We start from the raw sequence: 22,500 nt of genomic DNA on the forward strand, positions 1-22,500 counted from the left end.
GTCCCCATGGCCCCGGCCTGACCGCTCTCCTCCTCCATCAGCAGGAACAGCATGTGCTCCACGTAGTTCTGCACGGCGCTCGCCTCGTCGCCCGGGATCGGGCCGAACCGCAGACCGACGACACCACCGCGGCCCGGGTCGTGCTTCTCCAGGATCCGCAAAACCTGACGCAAACAAACGCAACCAATGAGAGAGTTACGGGATTGAGTAGACAGTGGGACAGATAGACAGATAGATAGATAGATAGATAGACAGATAGATAGATAGATAGATAGATAGATAGATAGATAGATAGATAGATAGATAGATAGATAGATAGATAGATAGATAGATAGATAGATAGATAGATAGATAGATAGATAGATAGATGTGTATATACCTGTGTCCAGTGGTTCTTGAAGACGATCATACATGTTTCGGGATCCACACCCGTCAGAGTAAGCGCTCGCCCTCCGTTACTACTGGAGACCAACATCCTGAGGGAGTGGGAGGAGCTAGACCATCATGCACCTCTGATGGGCCTCGTGCTCTTGTTCATGCCCTCCCAGCAACGAGGACCTGCAGGGGAATGAGTGACGGCGGACATGAAGTGAAAACGATCAAAGTTGTAAATGAGAAGCTCTAGTTGTGCTTGAGGAGAGCAGGAAGAGTGCGCGGGGTGGAGGCCTCTTCTCCGACATTCCCAACATTCCACAGCGTTCCGAAGGAGTTCTTACCTCAGCGCAGCCATGGCAGCTGAGAGGAGAGAGAGAGAGAGAGAGAGAGAGAGAGAGAGGGGGAGAGAGAGAGAGAGAGAGAGAGAGAGAGAGAGAGAGAGAGAGGGGGAGAGAGAGAGAGAGAGAGAGAGAGAGAGGGGGAGAGAGAGAGAGAGAGAGAGAGAGAGAGAGAGATTTTATTATTATTACTATTTTTATTTTCATGTCAAATTTTTTTTTAAATTTTTATTCACTATTATTATTATTATTTTATATAGTAGTGATATTAATGCTTTGCCAATGTAAAGATTTAATTCACCATGTCAATGAAGCTACTTGAATCTCAGAGAGAGAGAGAGAGAGAGAGAGAGAGAGAGAGAGAGAGAGAGAGAGAGAGAGAGAGAGAGAGAGAGAGAGAGAGAGAGAGATTTTTTTTTAATTTTAACCAAACATTTATTATACAATTTTTATATCACTCAATACAATTCCAAAAACACAATACTATATCCATTTACATTAGTGATAATCATTGTAACACACAATAAAAAATAAATACAAGTTAATCTAAAGAGCAAACTGCATCATTATAACACAACTGGCTTGAAAAAAAATAACAATAATGTCTTTCGTCATCTTATAAAATTTAAAATCAATCCACACTTTGTTTTTATCCTATTTTTTTAAATTAGACACAACTTGTAACGTCTGTGAGAGTTTGAAGTCTGTCCAGATGAAGAATAGAAAAGACTGTAGTCCACGAGACTTTTAGAGATATATCAGTACCAAACAGTATCTACTCTTCCATTTACGTTTTTTAATTCCTAATAAATTAACTAATAATCAAATTAACATTAATTAAATGTTAAAATGCAATAATTAAATTAACTAAAATATCAAATACTTCACATTATGGGTGTAAAATAGATAGTATTTTGCTTAGTACAAAAGATAGTGATATAACGATTATGAATGATAATTCCTAGATTTGGTCAATAATTATCTACAATTGGATATCTGAAGCAAGTCATAAAGTCAGAAAAAATGTTGAGAGAGACAGAAACAAGTAGGCTACTGTAAAAAAAAAAAAAAAAAAAAAAGCCCTTTCTAATATTGCGAGAAGCTGAAAATACAAGATTAATCTCTATTTCTGTCCCAGATAATCTGAGGGTCTGCAAAGCTGATTTTACATCATTTATGCGTTTTTATCTGATCTAGTGACACATAACTGTGTTCATGTCTAATGCTTATTTCTATTATAACTGATTATGATGAACTGGTCAACAACTTCAACCAGTAATGTTCTCTCAAAGTTATGAACAAACAAACAAACAAACGTTTTTACAGTAACGCTAATATAACGTTCTTTCAAAGTTATCTGGTCTTTAATAATGTTCTCAAAACGTCAACAGCACAAAAACGTTACAACTTATTTCCCTAAAACGTTTAAATTGATGTTTTTTTTAAACGCTATTTTTTCAGAACGTTCAGAGAACATTCAAATGTTACATGTTTGCAAAATGGAATGTTGCCCAACGTTCGTATTTACCAAGAAACATTTGGAACGTTCAGGGAACATTCAGAAATGATGTTTCAAAATGTAATGTGAACTTTTAAACGTTCTTAGATGTGTTCTGCTAGCTGGATAACACCTGTGAATCTCTATTTAATTATCCATTGAACGAATCACTGCTTTCAATCATTTAGGCCTGTATTTCAGAGTTCAAAGACTTGCACACTATAATAAAGCACAGATTTTAAATAACACATTATTTGAGAGAAGGCTTATCTGAAACTCACCAGGGTTCCTCAGTGACGCAGGGTTACTTCTGCTGTTCATAAACTGACCCGCAATTCTCCTAATCTTCTGGATGATCCATAATTCATGACGTCTCTGTCTTAGAAAACATGTGTAATAATGTAAAGTCAGTTTTAAGTAAGACACCGGCCTTCATGTGTTGAGACAGAGCAGAACACAGAGCAACTCAACAGAGCAAAACACTCGCAGAGATTAGAGTGATTAGAGCCTGTGCGCGCGCTCGTGTGCGCGTGCATGTAAAGCCTCCAATGACAGCTGTCAGTTGTTGTGTGATGCTCGTGATTTATAAACGGCATTAATGTAGGATAAAACCCGTTTACCCTCGAATAAAACAGATTTTATTAGACATGAGTTTGTTTGGACGCACAAACTGGCGCAAAAACCTTACTCGCTATCCCGTATGATTGGAGGCCTACTCTAAAAAAGCTGCTGGGTTGTTTTAACCCAATTTTGGGTCAAATATGGACAAACCCAGCCATTGGGTTAAATTTTAAAATAGCATTTTTTATCCAACGTTTGGGTTTGTCCATATTTGACCCAAAATTGGGTTAAAACAACCCAGCATTTTTTTTGAGTGTATAGAAAACTTAAGATTCACGCTTGTTCCACTTGACTGCACAAAAACACACAATTTACTTGCATTAAAAGTCTCCCGAAACAGAAACGCAAACAACAGCGGCAATCTGTGGAGGATTTGCGCATTTCTGACTTCCAGCAAACATGTTCATATGAGAAAATCATCAAAAAAGACAAACGGGAACCAAAAAAGATTCTCAAATTTAACCCAGAAAACTATTTTTTGGTCTCCAGAACGTTCTGGAAACGTTAGTATAGTCTATAATGAGCCCAGTTGTTCAAAAAAGTTGAATCCGGATCAGAATAATCTAGATTTGTGAATCCCATCAGCACCACATCGGCCCAGATGCACGGAACCAGATGTGGACCGGACCTGTGCTGCTGTCCAGAATCAGCTCATCGCACTTTTGTGCAGCGGTTTTTCAAAACAAAACAGGATTGGAGTCAGATATATCTGTAAAAGTAGAAATAACATGATTAAATAAGAGTGTAATTACAAAAATATATAATAATACTAAAAAAATAACTAAAAAAATAAAACTAAGGTAACTAAATACAATTATATTTAACTTAATGTGTTTGTTTAAATTTAGATCAAATCTATTGATTGCAATGACTTACAATAAATGTTTTTATTAAATTCAACAAATATTTTTCTTCTTCAGTTCGGAGTCAGTGTGGGTCATTTGAAGTGAAAAACGTAATATATAAATGTGAATATATTAGGGCTGTCAAGCGTTTACGTTTTTATATCTAATAAATTACATGATGTGGCAATTAATTAATCTAATTACTTGCACATCAAAGAAATTATCCCCAAAAAGAAGATTTAAAGTCTTTATTGTGTTCAATGAGAAACGCATCAAATATACATTACAAAAAGTAGCTTTAGGAATAAATATTTATTTGATTCAACAGAATTTATTACACATAGGCTATACTTTATTACACATTATTACACATAGGCCATGATTTTTTATTTTTTTTTCATAAACTGCATCTGAATAATTTACAGACCAAAACAGTTTGGTTACCAAAATTCTTCAAAATCTATATTTTTATGTTCTGCAAAAGACTTACAGGTTTGTAAGGTGAGTAAATATACCAACATATATATATAATTTTTGTATCTATTATTTTCATAATTTCCAGACAGTGTTCAGTTTTCATTAGTTTAGTGCAGAATGAGTGTTATGACTTTTAAAGAAACGTTTCGGTAACACTTTACAATAAGGTTTATTAGTTAACATTAGTTAATATATTAACTAACATGAACTAACCATGAGCAATACATTTGATTTTTACAGAATTTATTAATCTTTGTTAATCTTAGTTAATAAAAATAAAGATGTTCATTGTTTGTTCATGTTAGTTCACAGTGCATTAACTAATGCCAACTAGATTTTAATAAAGTATTAGTAGGCTAAATGTTAAAAAGATAAATAAATGCTGTATAGCATAAGTGCAATTCATTAACTAATGAACCTTATTGTAAAGTGTTGCCAAAGTTTCTATTATAATCACATTTCCGCCAGAAACGTGAATGTTGACTTATTTTACACACCTCCCAAATCCACAACTTTGCTTCATCATCATCATCATCATCATCATCATCAGTGATGTATTGTGTCGGAGTGATTGTTCGTCTTTGGCTCCTCCCCTTTTCTTTCCCATGGACAGAATAACTTCCTGTTGACGCTCGTGCGTGATGACAATAGATCCTGATACACCAGTCCGAGTTTACATCGAAAAACAGAAACTATTTCACATGACAGCATCAAACCAAACGCTCATCTGAGAGGAGAGACCTCCCGTCCGCTGGATTCAGAGTTTGGTCACAGTTGGAGCGAGTTTCCGAGGAGGAGGAATGCCGTTCAGATCTTTGTCGTGGTTGTTTTAGACAGTAAATAAACCGTGTTTTCTCCCGGTATGGCGGAGGCTCGAGCTGACGATGACGAGGAGCGAATGCGCGAGCCCGGCGGCGGCGCGAGACGGAGCGCAGGTACGCGCGAGCCAACAAACGATCTTTTTTTTTACTTTTAGAAGAAGAAAAACAAAAACATTAAAAACAATTATTGTCATAACATAGCCTAACTAAGCAATACAGTTGTCAACTATACTAACAACATGTAGCCTATGTTTCAGGTTACGTGCCACTTCTTTTTATTTTTATTTCGTTAAATTCAAGTTTTCACCGCTTCTCTAGTTAATTTTAATGGAGCTGTGGTGACAAAATTAGTTTTAACTGAATATTCCATGGTTTGTTTATTAATATGAGCTCATAAAAACGGCATAATAATCATAAATATTTTCAAATATTAAAATAGGCTTTGTGTGTGTGAGTGTGTGTGTGTGTATTTGTTACTGTATACATACAGTGTAGGCCTATATATATATTAGTACTCATCATTTGAAGTGGATCAAAACCTTTCATTAAAGATATAAATACATGAATTTTGAACAATACTCGTTCTTGTCTTAGGACAACTTTCATGAACTGTTTTGATCCACTTCACTAATATAGGGTGTGTGTGTGTGTGTGTGTGTGTGTGTGTGTGTGTGTGTGTGTGTGTGTAATGCAGGTGTATTTATCTGTAGGCTGCTTGTGGTTTCCCATTTACTCAGTATGAAATATGAACCTGCTTTGTCCGTGGTGGAAAATAACATGATTATTAGTTTCTCTCTAGTAGCTCAACTTTATTGCTCTGGGGAATTTCTCATCTGTGTGTGAAATGACAAGAAAGATGTGCGATTCAACCCTCGGTATTCATGACATTTGTATGATATGATCTTAAAAAGAGAGTTTTAACAGTATTTTTGTACTTATTATGTAATATATTAATTGAAGAAAGCATGTGAAAAGTCATGTGACTTGAGCTCGTCATGTGACCGTTAAATATCCACTATAGTAATTATATGGTTTCTCTGTTTCTTGGCTGTTGTTTCTCTCTCTGGTTTGTTGTAAATCACAGCTGTAGTTTCTTAGACAATAGCTCAGTGAGTTTCTCTCGCAGTGGTTCATGTCCGTGTCCTGGCAGTGTGTGAAGAGTGACTGTAATAGATAGACTGAGAAATATTTAGTGTAGGGCTGCATAACGATTAATCGCAACTAATCGTTTGCAGAATTAAAGTTTTTGTTTACATCATATATGTGTGTACTGTGTTTTTATTTATAAATATACACACTTGCATGTATATATTTTAAAAATATTTATATGTTTATGTACATTTTTATATTTAAATATAATTTATATTATATATAATTATACATACTTAATATATAAATAGATTTTTTTCTTAACATTATACATGCATGTTTGTGTATTTATATATACATAATTATTATACACAGTACACACACATATATGATGTAAACAAAAACTTTTATTCTGCAAACGATTATTTGCGATTAATCGTGTATATATAGACAGAGATATATCTTTCTTTACAAAATATTTTTTTAAATTGTCAATAACTGCTAGAAAAATATATGGTGCAAAACATTAGTCATTTGATTATAATTTTCATACTGATGATTTCCATACTCTTAATAAGCCATTCTGGCAATTTCGACAAAACCTCATTTACATTTCTATTTATGCATCTCTGACTCTTTTATCCAAAGCGACTTACATTGAATTCACGGTAAACATTAGGTTTTGAATCCGATGTCACTGAAAGTGTCTCAAAGGGATAGTTCACATAAATCTGAAACTTCTGTCATCGTTGTACTCGCCCTCATGCCATTTTTGTGTGAACTCACCCTTTAAATCTGCTGTTGTCACTGTTGAAGACTGTTATTTATGAACACAAACACAGACTGTGTGATTTAATGATGCGTGTGTGTGTGTGTGTGTGTGCACTTGCAGAACATTCAGACAGAAACAAGCCGGATCAGCGCCACTCCAGGTAAGACGAAAGTGTAAAAGATTAGCTTTTGATGATCAATGTAACGAGTCGCTGAGGAAATCAAATTATATTTTGTATACAAATTAAAAAGCCTATTTTTAGAATCTTTAAAGGTGTGGTATAATGCCGTTTTCAAGATGTAAGATAAGTCTCTGATGTCCCCAGAGTGTGTGTGTGAAGTTTTAGCTCAAAATACCCCACAGATATTTTTATATATCATGTTAAAATCGTCACTTTTTGAGGATGAGCAAAAACACACCGTTTTGTGTCTGGCCCTTTAAATGCAAATGAGCTGCTGCTCCCGGCTCCCCGACTTTATTTCTCGCAATTACAACTGTATTTCTCGCAATTATGACCATATTTATTGCAATTGCAACTTTATTCCTCACAATTCCGACTGTATTTCTCGCAATTCCGACTGTATTTCTCGCAATTCCGACTGTATTTCTCGCAATTCCGACTGTATTTCGTGCAATTTTGACTTTATTTCTCGCAATTCTGACCTTATTTCTCGCAATTCCGACTGTATTTCTTGCAATTGCAACTTTATTCCTCGCAATTTTGACTTTATTTCTCGCAATTCTGACCTTATTTCTCGCAATTCCAACTGTATTTCTCTAAATTTCGACTGTATTTCTCGCAATTCTGACCTTATTTCTCGCAATTACGACTGTATTTCTCGCAATTACGACTGTATTTCTCGCAATTATGACCCTATTTATTTCAATTCTGACCTTATTTCTCGCAATTCCGACTGTATTTCTCGCAATTCCGACTGTATTTCTCGCAATTACTACTTTATTTCTCACAATTACAACTGTATTTCACGCAATTACGACTGTATTTCTTGCAATTACGACTGTATTTCTTGCAATTACGACTGTATTTCTCGCAATTCCGACTGTATTTCTCGCAATTACGACTGTATTTCGTGCAATTTTGACTTTATTTCTCGCAATTCTGACCTTATTTCTCGCAATTACGACTGTATTTCTTGCAATTGCAACTTTATTCCTCGCAATTTTGACTTTATTTCTCGCAATTCTGACCTTATTTCTCGCAATTCCAACTGTATTTCTCTAAATTTCGACTGTATTTCTCGCAATTCTGACCTTATTTCTCGCAATTACGACTGTATTTCTCGCAATTACGACTGTATTTCTCGCAATTATGACCCTATTTATTTCAATTCTGACCCTATTTATTTCAATTCTGACCTTATTTCTCGCAATTACGACTGTATTTCTCGCAATTACGACTGTATTTCTCGCAATTACTACTTTATTTCTCGCAATTACAACTGTATTTCACGCAATTACGACTGTATTTCTTGCAATTACGACTGTATTTCTCGCAATTCCGACTGTATTTCTCGCAATTGCAACTTTATTCCTCACAATTTTGACTTTATTTCTCGCAATTCTGACCTTATTTCTCGCAATTCCGACTGTATTTCTCTAAATTTCGACTGTATTTCTCGCAATTCTGACCTTATTTCTCGCAATTACGACTGTATTTCTCGCAATTACGACTGTATTTCTCGCAATTCCGCCTGTATTTCTCGCAATTACTACTTTATTTCTCGCAATTCCGACTGTATTTCACGCAATTACGACTGTATTTCTTGCAATTACGACTGTATTTCTCGCAATTACGACTGTATTTCTCGCAATTACGACTGTATTTCTCTCAATGCCGACTTAATTTCTCACAACTGTAAGATATAATGTTAGAATTGCAAGTAAAACAAAGTCAGAATTGTGAGATAAAATGTCACAATTACCTTTTTTTATTTTTTATTCCATGGTGGAAACAAGCTTCCATCCATAATGATCTTGATTTCCTTCGTTTTATCAATAAACAAAGTTTTTTTCCTCTTGATTTGGGGTGAAATGTGATCTGGACCTGTGTTAGTAAGATTCTCTGCAGTCTTCAGCAAGTCAGAAACCTGTTTATTTCTGATCAGAGGTTCATCCGACGGTGGTGAAGCTTTCAATTCATGTCTGAACTTCTCCCAACAAAACATGCGATAAGAACCGCAAACTCAGCACTAGTTCCTCCAACTCAGAACTGGAAAAACCTGTTATGTTACAGCAGGGAAATCATTTCCTCTATAATCTCCAGAGCGTAATATGATTGGCACATCAAACAGAACGCATGCACATGTGTACAGGCATAACACAACACATTTCTGGCTTTGTTTTGTGACAAATTGTGGCTTATTTCTGCATGTGTTGATTTACCGTGTGTGTGTGTGTGTGTGTTTGATGAAAGTCAGTTTGGGTGTGGTTTGTGTTGTGTTAAAGTGAAATGTGTTTCCAGTCATGTAAATGGAAAACCGTCAGGAAAACTGGCCTACAGTTCCTGAATAAATGGAAAAAGACACTGAGTCCTTTTGTTTCTCTCGCTTTTCCAGCCAAGGCGCGCTGTCCTCCATCAGAGCGGTCATCAAGCGCAGTGAGTAGTGTGTGTTTGTCCTGCACAGCTTGATTTGGTGTGTTTTGTATGTTTTGTCAGATGTTTGCATGTGAGTTTGGTTTTTGTGCTTGTGTTTTTTGTTGGAAACTGCGCAGCATCGAGAACGAGCTCTCAAAGTGACCACCAGCGGGAACGGAGGTCAGTTGCTCTTTCTTTCTCTTTATTTAGGTGTTTTCCAACTTGATTTTGACTTTTCCTTTAATAATCACATCTGATATCTGACCGCAAGCTCTTTGCTGGCACTTTGCTCTCATTTGTTAACAAAAACAGCAGATTTATTAGCGACAACATTTTTGGTTGTGCTGGAATTGATGCCACAACTGAATATTTAAATTGATTTGACTTTGTTAAAAGGTTGTTAATTTAAACAAAGTGTAATATTATTATATTTTGGAACAAAAATAAAAAACATAAACATACAAAATAATGAATGGGCAAAGATTCCATCATTTTTTTCATGACTGTATAAAATCACTGCATTAAATGTCTTTGGATATTAAAATATCTTCGCGAAACAGGGTTATTATAGTTAACTAAAACCATTAAAAAATGTATGTTACTTGAAATATGAACTAAAATAAAGTTAAATAAAATATAACATAATTAACCTTATTTTATTTCAGCTCGTTGCCAAAGCAACTTTCTCATTTTCATTCAGTTTAACTTGATGTACTAACTAAAACTGAAAAAAAAAAGGAAAATATAAAACAAAAACGAATTCAAAATATAAACAAAAACTATAGAATCTAAAAAAGTGTAATAATAAAATAGTATCTCAGTGATGGTGCTCAAAACTGGCAGGTTATAGTAATCATTCAACTCAGCTCTCAAGTCATTATTAAAGAGATAGTTCACCAAAAACTGAAAATTAGCCCATGATTTACTCGCCATGTGGAGCAGATGCACTTTTATGATGGACAGATGCACTTTTATGATGGACAGATGCACTTTTATGATGGACAGATGCACTTTTATGATGGACAGATGGACTTTTATGATGGATGGATGCACTTTTATGATGGATAGATGCACTTTTATGATGGATGGATGCACTTTTATGATGGATAGATGCACTTTTATGATGGATGGATGCACTTTTATGATGGATAGATGCACTTTTATGATGGATGGATGCACTTTTGTGATGGATGGATGCACTTTTATGATGGACGGATGCACTTTTATGATGGACAGATGCACTTTTATGATGGATGGATGCACTTTTATGATGGACAGATGCACTTTTATGATGGACAGATGCACTTTTATGATGGACAGATGCACTTTTATGATGGATAGATGCACTTTTATGGACTTCAAACAGAAAAAGCCATTCACTGCCATTATAAAGCTTGGAAGAGCCAGGACATTTTTTTTATATAACTCTTGATTGTATTTGTCAGAAAGAAGAATGTCATATACACCTAGGTTGACTTGAGGGCGAGTAAATCATAATAAAAAATTTTTGGTGAACTATGTCTTTAACTAGCTGTTTTTAGTTAAGCAGGGAATCAGAGTGAGTAAGGTACAGTGGTGATGTTATATAATAAACTTTGTTACTGATTGTCGTCCCGCAGACGTCCAGAAATCACCATCCTCTCTGCTGAACCGCTGCCGTCCAATACGTGGTTCCCAGGGGCTTCTGGGGCATTTCCCCCGGCCCCGCCCCCAGCCCCGCCCTCATGGGCTGCTGCCGCGGCAACAGTGCAGGTGGGAGGAGCTTGAGCATCCGTGTGCAGAACCTGTCATTTATTTATTTGATTGATTGATTGATTGATTGATTGATTGATTGATTGCTCCTCCTCCCCAGCTCCCGCCTCCTTCATATGAGCAAGTGATCCGAGAAAAGAGCCGAGAACAGAATATTCCCTCTTCGTCTTCGTCTTCGTCTTCATCTTCTCGTCTCTCTTCCTGCACCATCGCCACACAGACGGACACACACTCCCCCGGCCCACGATCCTCCGCTGCTCGTCCAGGTGAGGTTTCGTTTCACATCGTGTCCTAACTACACGCGAACCCGCAACACGCGATCTTTTCCATGTTAATCAGAGTTTTTGTCCTAACCAGACGCGACGGCGACACGCGATGATTATATTTTAGAAACGGTTTCTATCTCTGCGGCGTCGCGGCTGGAACAACAACAGAAAGTATGATAATCTCAGGTACTGTTAATGTGATGTTAAAAGCATCTGTGAGCTTGAATGCCACACTGAAAGCAACTCACCTTAATCTTCAAAATAAATATAAGTAAACAAGAGCGTTTCAAACTGTTAACTCATTGTTAGGAGACAAGTGTATTCTATGACAATGATTGTTTCAGTAACTCAGTCTGTATTTTTAATAATGTTAAAATGGTCTAATATTCATGAATTCGATTATCTACTTATCCATTTCATTGAGAGTGCCGGTAGCTTGCCGAGAGAGCTCTTCTGATTGGCTGTGATTTTTTTTGCGTCCCATAGTCGTGTCGCGTCTGGTGTGGACAGACAAATTAATTGTCGCTGGAATCTTATTGCATCGCGTCTGGTTAGGACACGGTGTCAGGCTGCATTTGTAGAAAAATATTTCTTCATTATAGAAATGTGTCTTTTTCTTGCAGTTCACAAACCCCCCAAACCCCCGCGGCCCTCGTTGCCTCTCAAACACACGTCTGATCTGGACCGGTCCAACCCGAAGCCTCGAGACGCTCAGCACGAGCAGTGTGGCGTTCAGACGGACTGCGATGACATCACCGGTGACATCAGCCCCATAGGCCCCGCCCCCACCACCAACTTTTCCACCCAGAGCGAACTCAGTGACATCAGCCCCATTGGCCCCGCCCCCACCACCAACTTTTCCACTCAGAGAGACCTCAATGACATCATTGGTGTTGGCCCCGCCCCCACCACCAACTTTTCCACCCAGAGAGACCTCGATGACATCATCGGTGACATCAGACCCATTGGCCCCGCCCCCACCGCCAACTTTTCCACCCAGAGCGACCTCGATGACATCATTGGTGACATCAGTTCCATAGGCCCCGCCCCCACCGCCAAATTTTCCACCCAGAGCGAACTCTGTGACATCAGCCCCATTGGCCCCGCCCCCACCGCCAAGTTTTCCACCCAGAGCGACCTCGATGACATCACTGGTGACATCAGCCCCTTAGGCTCCGCCCCCTCCACCAAGACTTTCACCCAGAGCAACTTCGAATTCCCAGTCGAACCCATGAAAGAGGAGCCGAGGGCTCGTCCCAGACCTCGACCTCGCTCCACGGTCGCCCTACGACCCGTCGTTCTGGACCAGCCAATCACGCGGGAGGTCAAAGTTCAGACGCTAGTGCGTTTGAAGGACGACGGGGCCGACAGCGTGTTCGCCGGGTTCGACGACTCTCCGTCGAACATCTCCAGCAAATACCTGCAAGACCTGCTGGAGGTGTTCGGCTCGGAACATGGAGAAAGTCGAGAAAGCAAAGCGAGTGATGTAGAAGATGAGAAAAATACGGCTGCTTGCTCCGTCATAACATCTGAACCGTTGGAACCATTAGAACCGTTAAATAGACCACAACCACGGCCTAGAACTCAGAAATCCAAACCCCAACTCGCCCCAAAACCATCAGTCTTTGATGTCTTTGACACTACCGTTGAGCAAAGCCCATCCAAACCCCTGAGTCCACCAGTACCAGCACCCAGACCCCTTCTGAACAAACTGCAGAGTCCGTCAGAGTCGTGTTCATCCACCAAACCTCCACCTGCCACCCGACCTGCCAGTTCATCTCAGAGGAGAAACTCCGAAGATCAAGCTATAAACACTCCGGTCAAGACGACACCTGTGATGCCGACCGACAGGAACGTCGGAAAACGTGAGTGTTTATGTGGTGGATCTCTAATTCATTTGCTACTAGGGTTGCACAGTTTTTTGGGGGGAAATCTGTTTGCGATTTTTATGATAACAATGGTGATTTGCGATATAAAGTGCAACTAAAGTTTGCTGTGCTTGTTTTATATTGGTTGTGATAATATATCAATATTACTAAAAAATAATAAAAAAGTTAACAAATAATTAGATAACTAACATAATAAACAAAATAAGAAATATTATTCCTGTAATATTTCACTCTAAAATAAAACATTCGAGTAACGTAATAACAATAAATAATATATATTAGTGCTGTCAAAGTTAACGCGTTAATTACGCGTTAACTCTCTCTCTCTCTCTCTCTCTCTCTCTCTCTCTCTCTCGCTCTCTCGCTCTCTCGCTCTCTCTCTCTCTCTCTGCGTCTCGCGCGGTAGAGAGGAGCTGCGCTTTAATTCAGGTAAACACAGATAGGATATTATGTTGCTTCTCTAATTTTAAATGCACGTATAGCCGAAATCACAGCACAGATATTGTCTTTATCTTATGTGTATTGATTTCATCAGACGACGGCTCGATTATCAGGATTTTTGTGCAGATTAACATCTTGGAAGGGAGAGCTGGTTATGTTTAATGGGTCTCGTTTCAGTCGCTATTTCATATTCATTCCGTTGTTTGACAACAGAAACAGTAAAATATACCAATGAAAACAGTTTTATTGAGAATTTCAATCAAAATGGGCACAGAGAGAGACAAACTAATGTAGTAATAAATAATAAATGTACATTGAGCATTTTCAGAAGAGCTGCCCTGCCATGCAAAAATCTAAACATGTTTGTTTTAGTAAATTGCCCAGTTTAAAGAAAGAGAAGTAATGGGAACCTGGTATTTATTTCTTCTTTCTTCAAGTGTCTAATAGACATGAACAAGTTCTTTGAAAAACATCTATGACCTTTGAAACATGTCTCGTCTTCATGCTCTGTTGACTATGGTTTCAATAATACACATACATTTGCATAAAGCATCCATATTTATCCATGCCCATAATGATTAGAGTATTACAAACTTGAAAAGTATTAATTTAAGGTACATTTAGAACAAATAAAAAATGTGTGATTAATCGTGAGTTAACTCATGGCAATCATGCGATTAATCGCGATAAAAAATAATAATCGATTGACAGCCCTAATATATATATATATATAAATAAAAATATTATAAAATGTACAAATAAACAAAATATTATAATAATAGTAATAATATTGTATTTAAAACTACAGTAATATTTATGTCTTTGTTTTGTTTGTTTGTTTGTTTGTTTGTTTGTTTTTTATTTAACGGGGACAGATTTAGCTACAGAGCACAATTTCCTCTGCATGTTAAAAGAATAAAACAACCAAGATTGTAATTCTGTCATCATTCATCATTTTTAAATGCCCGTTATAAATAAAAAAACTGTCAAAGATTTGATGTGGTGAATCTCATAAAGTTGTAAAATCCAGTGACAAGTTAATCTGCCTGTTGCTTGTAAACAGAACCTTTTTTCCTGGTGTATTTTTAATGTGTTTAAATCCAGGCTCCTCAGTTCCCAAACACTCCCGGCCTCCTCCTCCTGTGCTCAGGAATATGGCATCCCCCTCACAGGTGATGTTATATTTGTTTATATGAGGAAGTTTCCATATTAGCATGAGCATTTCAGAAGTATTTGATGTTTATGATGATGATGTGTGTATTCAGGCCGCTGTGGATGTGTCCAGAGCCGCCGGCGCCTCAGTTCCTGCTCTGCCTCCGAGGTACCGCAGCGCTTCTCCTCCAAAATGAGGCGTCTGGTGATCCCATCTGATCCCATCTGTCATTCTCTCTGTTTGTGTCTCAGACCCAGTGGGGGAAGAGTCCTCCCCCTTCGCCCTCCTCCAGTCAAAGTGGCCAAACCTGCAGGCTCCGCCTCCTCCCCTGCTGCGACCAATCAGCTGCCAAGCAGCAGAGCTCCAAAGAGAGCCCCGCCCCTCCCTCCCCGACCAAAACCAGGACATCCGCTATATAAGCGATATTCTGTGAGTGTTTTTAGAGTATTTGAGAAGAACTCCAGGTCATTCTTATTCTCTGTGACTTTCTTTGTTCTGCAGAGAACAACATGAGATCTCTGGCAGAATGTACGAGCTGCTATTTTCCATACAATGAAAGATTGAAATGATTGTGGCCGTGCACTTTATTCCAAGTCTTCTGAAGCAGTGTTTTTAATAAAGATAAAATAAAATATACATTTCAGATTAAAAACTTTGGCCTTGGCAACTAACTGAAAGAAATAAGTTTAAGTTGAAGCACTAAAATGACTTGAATTAAAACCGAGATAAACATAAATTAAAGCCATAAAGAAGTAATCAAAATAACAAAAGCACATAAGAAAATTATTAAGATGTAAAATAAAATGAAAACCAAAAATAAAAGCTAATTCAAAATATAAATAAATGTTATAATAGTATATACATAATACTAAAATATCGCTGTTATTTTAGTTATTTGATGTTATGTGTGTATTTTGTTTCCATAACTACTTCTTTCAGATTAGTGGAAAGAAAACATCCAAAATACAATGTTTATTTTATTGCACTTCATCAATTTGTGTCTATAGATTTTGATTACGATGCATTGTCCTCCACTTCAGCAGCAGTTACACACACCAGAACTTACAGTTTAATTCCTGTCTATATCCTGAAGGTTTTTACTGAGGGGTTTGTTCATATATCACTCACACTGATTTATATAACATTTTATTCCTAAAACTTTTTTTTTACTTATCTTTTCACAGTATTTTCTGATTTATACAGTGATTAAAAAAGATATGCAAAATCCCCTCATTAAAAACATTTAACTCTAATATGTCAACAAAATCATTCAAGAATTTTGAACCTGGTTTTATCCAATGTTCAGAATTATGTTATGCAAATATATGCAAATAAGTGCATATTTAATTGGATAATGCATCATTCACAAATTTAAACTTGTAATACAAAACAATTGTCTTAATTTAAAATTCCAAAATACAAATATTAGTGTTTATTTTATTATATTCTGAAGGTTTTTACTGTGGGATTTGTTCATATATCATTCACACTGATTTATATAACATTTTGTTCCTAAAACATTTTTTTTTTGTCTGTTCCACAGTATTTTCTGATTTATGGAGTGATAAGAAGAGATATGCAAAACCCCCTCTTTAACAAAATCAAACAAGAATTTTGAACCTGGTTTTATCCAATGTTCAGATTTATGTTTTGAGAATATATGCAAAAAAGAGCATATTTAATTGGATAATTCTTATAATACAAAACAACTGTCTTAATTTACTGTGATTAATCTACTGGGGGGAATTATGGCAATATGTATTGGTTAAAATTGAGTAGTGTCTTGCTTTAACTGGTAATCTTCCTAGCCGCGGCTCTCAAATGTCACTCATGCTCGTTCAGTTAACAAATGGTGCCTTTAGACAGGCATTGGCCAATCGTCTTTGGTTCTCGCATGTCATGTTGAATTGCAGGTTGTTATTCTCCAATTTAAAAAAACACATCGGCATGTATGATTTTCAGTGAATTAGGTCTGTACCTAATCCAGAAGACTTGGAATAAAGTGAACAAGTCATGATAACGCGCCTGTGTACTTATTGGGAATTTGACCGTATAAATCACCATCGACTTTGTTCGACTTTGTTCACACATTGTATCTTACATTAAATCTCTTTGCGCTTCACAGAAGAAAAAGTCATAAGGGTGAGAAAAGGATGACTGAATGTTCATTTAAATGTATTTAAAGAAGGAAGTCTGTAAATAAAACAGAATTGTCAAACACTGTGTAAGCAGCAGAATTTATAGCGAATATGATTTTGTTGATGTGTTTGTGCACTAGAGCAAAGTTCTTCAAGCAGAAACAGAGGAGGAGAATATCAGCACAGAGCAAGAGGAACCAGCGGAGGAAACATCTTTCCATGTCAGTGTACACACACACACACACACACACACACACACACACACACACACACACACACACACGCAAACTGTTTTTATATCCTGAAATATTTCCTGCTTCAGGAAGAGGAGCAGCTGATTGTCCTCGATGATACAGACATCCTAGAAACACAGTCGAATACACTCCATGACCTCTGCCCCTCAGAGGTCAAAGGTCAAGATGTGACTGTCGGTGGGGTTCAGCTGGAACACACGCCCTCAGAGCAGCAGATCCAACAAGACATGCAAAACAGGTGCAACATAACGAGGAATAAAAACATTACAAGGGATTATAATTTAAAATGAAAAATAATATCTTGTATCTTTTAATTAAAGATTTAATTAACTATATATATATATATAGTTCATTAAATCTTTAATTAAAAGGTACAATATATAATTTTTCATTTATTAATTTATACATATATATATATATATATATATTAGGGCTGTCAAAAGATTAATCCAAAATAAAAGTTTGTTTCCATAATATATGTGTGTGTACTGTGTATAATTATTATGTATAAATACACACACATTCATGTATATATTTAAGGAATAATTGCATTTATATACTGTATATACATTTATATAATTTATATTATATATAAATATAACCAATTTTTCTTAAATATATACATGATTGTGTGTGTTTTTATATATATAAATAATTATACACAGTACACACACATATATTATGCAAACACAAACTTTTATTTTGGATGCGATTAATCACGATTAATTTTTTGACAGCCCTAATATATATATATATAGTTGTAATCAAAATTATTCAAACCTCATTGCAAATCAGATTTCTTGGCAAAATTAACAATAAACAAATCAAACAAAAGTAATTGTAAACCGCTCAACACAACACATGTTTTAAGTGGTTTCCCCAAATTCAACTGAAAATGCAACTTTTAATCACTTCTGCAGTTTCAAAAGTCTTCATCCCCTGAACCTGTTCGCTTCCGCCATTGCAAACGTCTGAACGTCTGTCTCTCTTCCTCTTCCCAGGTTTGTTGTGGCCCGTTTTGCATTTGAGGGGGAGGAGGGTGAGCTGACGTTCAGTGAAGGTGATGTCATCACTCTTGTGGAATATGTAAATGAGGAGTGGGGGCGTGGCATTCTGAACCAGCGAATGGGAAACTTCCCTCTCAGTTTCATCCAGGCTAAAGAGGAAACTGATGTGTTGCCGGGGAAACCAGTTCTGGAATCTCCGGGTAAATAAACATTCTTCATCTGAATATTTATCAACCATGGACCAATCAGCAGTGAGTTTGATAGAAACTGATATTGAAAGCCAACATTTATTATTTACATGTCATGGCTGATGTTGTCAGTCTACAATGTAATGTTTTTAATCATAAATCCACTGTAAGTGAAATCTTACATGTCCAGCTGAAAAACAAATAACTGTTTATTACTATTTGCTTCTAATATCTACTTAATCAGACCTATATGATAATAAAAAAAACAGTAACACTTTACAAAAAGGATCATTAGTTAACTACCTTAGTTAACACGAACTAAGAATGAACAATACTTCTACAGCATTTATTAATATTAATATTAACTTCAACATTTACTAATACGTTATTCAAATCACATGTTGTATTTGTTAACATTAGTTACTGCACTGTGAACTAACATGAACAGCTGGATTATTATTGACTAACTCATGGTTTGTTCATGTTAGTTCATACATTTACTGATAAACCTTATTGTAAAGTGTTTCCAAAAAATCTAATTATCACCAATATACTTTATACTGTAGATCTCTAGTGTCTGTACAATATGACAAATATATAAAAATGGAAACATTTGATTGCTAATAATTATTGTAAGTAGTTATGACAAATATATAAAAATTGATACATTTGATTGCTAATAATTATTGTAAGTAGTTATGACAAATATATAAAATTGGAAACATTTGATTGCTAATAATTATTGTAAGTAGTTATGACAAATATATAAAATTGGAAACATTTGATTGCTAATAATTATTGTAAGTAGTTATGACAAATATATAAAATTGGAAACATTTGATTGCTAATAATTATTGTAAGTAGTTATGACAAATATATAAAAATGGGAAACATTTGATTGCAAATTATTATTGTATTAGTTATGACAAAAATATAAAAATGGGAAACATTTGATTGCTAATAATTATTGTAAGTAGTTATGACAAATATATAAAAATGGAAACATTTGATTGCAAATAATTATTGTATTAGTTATGACAAATATATAAAAATGGAAGCATTCGATTGCTAATAATTATTGTAAGTAGTTATGACAAATATATAAAAATGAAAGCATTCGATTGCTAATAATTATTGTAAGTAGTTATGACAAATATATAAAAATGAAAGCATTTGATAGCAGTGTTTTCTCCTGCAGGATTGAGGAGCAGAGGCCGGGCGCTTTATGAGTTCAGGCCGGAGTGTGAGGACGAGCTCTGTCTGAAGGTGTGTGTGTGGGATTCACTATTACACACTCAATATAAAGGAATATAAAGGTCAATATAAAGGAATTTAATAAATCCTGATTACCAGGCTAAAGAAATTGAAGAAAAATCTTGAGAAAATACATGAAAAAAATTATAGAATCTGATGCCCAAACATTTAAACTTTCACATGTGAAAAGTTAAATATTTGGGCATAATTGTTTATTAATTAATTAAACCTAAATCAGAATCAGAATGAGCTTTATTCACCAAGTGTGCGCAAACACAAGGAATTCATTGTGGTTTTATTTTAAAATATTTATTTATTAAATTGTATTTATTTATTTCTAAAAAAAATTATATTTAAATTAATATACTTTTATTGAATGTATATAAATATAGTAAAAATTGTTCAATTACTATATATAATAAAAATATAATAATTGTTATATAATATACCTACTTTCATATATTTGTTTACATAATATATATTTAATTATATTTACATAATATATATAATTAAAAACATGATATTACAATTATTATATAATATACATTCATATATTTATAATGTTTACATAATATATAATTAGAAAAATAAATAAATAATATATACATATATATTTGTGTGTGTGTGTAATAAAAATCTAATAATTATTATTCATTCATTTATATAATATATATTTAATTATATATATACATATGTAAATTAGACATCTTATATTTTGAATAGTAAAACAAATATATTTAATAAAGATATTATAATTACAATATATATAATATAAATATTATAATTACTATATAATATACATATTTTCATTTATAATGCTTACATAATATATTTAATGAAATTTCTATAATATTATTATAATAATTTAAAATATATATAACAATCGAATAATTATATAATATACATTCTTTCATTTGTATAATATATTTAATGATATATTAATATAATATATATTAATGATTATGTATATCATTTTAGATCTTAAATATTTAAAGATTTATATTTTTGTATTAAATGTATTTTATATAGACATGTTATATATGAAAGCTGAAATATTCTGGCATGGAAATTCATTGGTCAAAAAGACCTGAGCAGAATAAATCCATATAAATAAATAATAAGTAATTTTCACAAAGATAACAGCATTTGTAAAAAAAATCTGTATTCATATAAATAAATACCAAGTAATTTACACTAAGTACACAAAGATGAACAGCATGTGTAAAAAAATGTGTGTGTGTGTGTGTGTAGGCAGGAGACATAGTGTGTGATTTGGAGGACATAGATGCCGAATGGTTCGTTGGAGAATCCGATGGGAAACGTGGAATCGTCCCTAAAAACTACATCCAAGTGTTGCTGGACCCCTGACCCCTGACCCCTGACCCCTGAACATGTCCTGTCATGTGCCTGAGGAGCGCTTCTACATTTTGCCTTATTTAGATGTAACACACTTAAAGACGGTCAGTGACGGGATGTTAGTTTGTGAAGCGTATGGAGATCTCCTGTATTGTACTGACTCCAGTGTGTGTGTGTGTGTGTGTGTGTGGCCGTATGAAGTTGTTTACAGAGTTTTAACCCACATTAAACTCATCCGTTACATAAACATCTCCTTTCCTTTTTTTCTTCTCAATCTTTTCGACTCTTTCTGTAGATCAAATTCAGGATTCTAGACGTTTTAAGAGTCGAATGTTGTTTTAATGACTAATAACAATGACTCAAATTTCAAGTCTCTGCGACAACCGTGATCTTTGAAAATGTTAAACATTACAAAAGCGCTACACACTTGAACCCCTAAAAATGTATCAAAACTTGTACCGTTTCACCGTACTAAGGTACATGAGACCTCGCCTTTACAGCTCTACAAATCTCTCTTTATTTCTGGCACGTTTTGGTGAAAAATGTGTATTCACACTTTAAATCGTGACATTATTAGCGCTCGGTTTCATTTCAGTCGCGGTTAACACGGAATAAAACACACAGACTCGCGTCTCAGGGTTTATCAGCTACTCATGATGTATTGTTGCAATACAAAACAAAACATGAAATTAATCCATAATTAGAATAATTATGAGGAGCTCTTGGCCCCGAACAGCCACCGTACAAAAGTTAATACCACAAGCGATCGTTCAGATCGACACTTCAGATTAAATTAAATTAACAATTCCTAAAAAAGGAGGCATTTCATGGACACACACACACATTTTCATTCACTGAAGGCTGAAGATTTGGTGTAAAGCAAAGTCATAAAACTACATCAGGCTTGTAACACGTTTCGTCACACAAATCAGACTTAAAGAAACATCCAGCAACACAATTCAAATATATCGTTTTCATTTAGCTACCGACGGTCTCACACTCTCACACGCGTGCGTTCAGGTACACAGATGCACATGTCTGAAATGAGACTATAATGATGCATCTGATCAGACGCCAACATCAACATGTAGGAACAGAGAGAGCGAGACGGGCAGGACACAGTGCGGTAAAAATCGAGGTCGCTGGTTTAGTTGAAGCCCTGTGTACAAACACTGACCAGAACGAGAGAACACGAACGCGTCTTTTCATGCACCAAATGATCTGTTACTAATCGGTTTGAAAATCCTTCATGTAAAAATTTTTGTCTGCTTGAAAGGGGTGATGAAGAGCAGAGTAACCCGATCAATATGAAAAAACTAGGCAACTAGAATTCTGAGGGAAAAGTCTGAATTGTGAGATGTAAATTTAGA

The 22,500-nt window shown here is 35.5% G+C and overlaps 3 protein-coding genes across 4 annotated transcripts in view; 1 reads left to right on the forward strand and 2 right to left on the reverse strand.

Moving 5' to 3' along the window:
* fhip1ab (FHF complex subunit HOOK interacting protein 1Ab) overlaps positions 1–2,768 on the reverse strand; it is a 21,843-nt gene extending 19,075 nt beyond the window's left edge. Inside the window, exons 1-4 of the mRNA XM_079589553.1 lie at positions 2,493–2,768; positions 717–735; positions 380–558; positions 1–164 (exon numbers count right to left, since the gene is read on the reverse strand). The exon at positions 1–164 is cut by the window's left edge and continues 1,021 nt beyond it. Coding sequence (XP_079445679.1) covers positions 1–164; positions 380–475 — 260 coding nt within the window. The 5' untranslated portion in view covers positions 476–558; positions 717–735; positions 2,493–2,768. The remainder of the gene's footprint in view (positions 165–379; positions 559–716; positions 736–2,492) is intronic.
* A 1,969-nt stretch (positions 2,769–4,737) lies between these two features.
* On the forward strand, positions 4,738–21,374 carry LOC306986171 (uncharacterized protein). Of its 2 annotated transcripts, none has more exons than XM_079589078.1 (15): positions 4,738–5,089; positions 6,957–6,996; positions 9,413–9,453; positions 9,570–9,612; positions 11,052–11,184; positions 11,285–11,450; positions 12,074–13,315; positions 14,885–14,952; positions 15,046–15,101; positions 15,185–15,362; positions 17,212–17,292; positions 17,394–17,563; positions 18,327–18,532; positions 19,719–19,786; positions 21,026–21,374. In XM_079589078.1, the coding sequence occupies exons 1-15, from the start codon at positions 5,017–5,019 to the stop codon at positions 21,140–21,142; spliced, it is 2,682 nt and encodes an 893-aa protein (XP_079445204.1). In that variant the 5' UTR covers positions 4,738–5,016; the 3' UTR covers positions 21,143–21,374. The 2 variants fall into 2 exon arrangements, with proteins under 2 accessions (XP_079445204.1, XP_079445205.1); XM_079589079.1 differs by having other exon boundaries at positions 4,868–5,089; positions 6,966–6,996.
* Positions 21,375–21,734: 360 nt separating this feature from the next.
* The window catches only part of LOC306986217 (serine/threonine-protein kinase DCLK2), an 18,563-nt gene continuing 17,797 nt past the window's right edge, over positions 21,735–22,500 (reverse strand). Inside the window, exon 15 of the mRNA XM_079589216.1 lies at positions 21,735–22,500. This exon is cut by the window's right edge and continues 771 nt beyond it. The gene's annotated coding sequence lies outside the window, so the exon portion shown is untranslated.

The sequence above is a fragment of the Phoxinus phoxinus genome (assembly GCF_949152265.1).
Source record: "Phoxinus phoxinus genome assembly, chromosome: 18".
Classification (NCBI taxonomy): domain Eukaryota; kingdom Metazoa; phylum Chordata; class Actinopteri; order Cypriniformes; family Leuciscidae; genus Phoxinus; species Phoxinus phoxinus.

What these genes read in the sequence shown, in the direction of transcription:
- LOC306986171 (XM_079589078.1), top strand. Translation starts at nt 5,017, where the DNA reads ATGGCGGAGGCTCGAGCTGACGATGACGAGGAGCGAATGCGCGAGCCC. An exon ending in CTGCCGCGGCAACAGTGCAG is followed by an intron (nt 11,185 to 11,284) that starts GTGGGAGGAGCT and finishes CCTCCTCCCCAG; the next exon opens with CTCCCGCCTCCTTCATATGA. An exon ending in CAACAAGACATGCAAAACAG is followed by an intron (nt 17,564 to 18,326) that starts GTGCAACATAAC and finishes TCCTCTTCCCAG; the next exon opens with GTTTGTTGTGGCCCGTTTTG.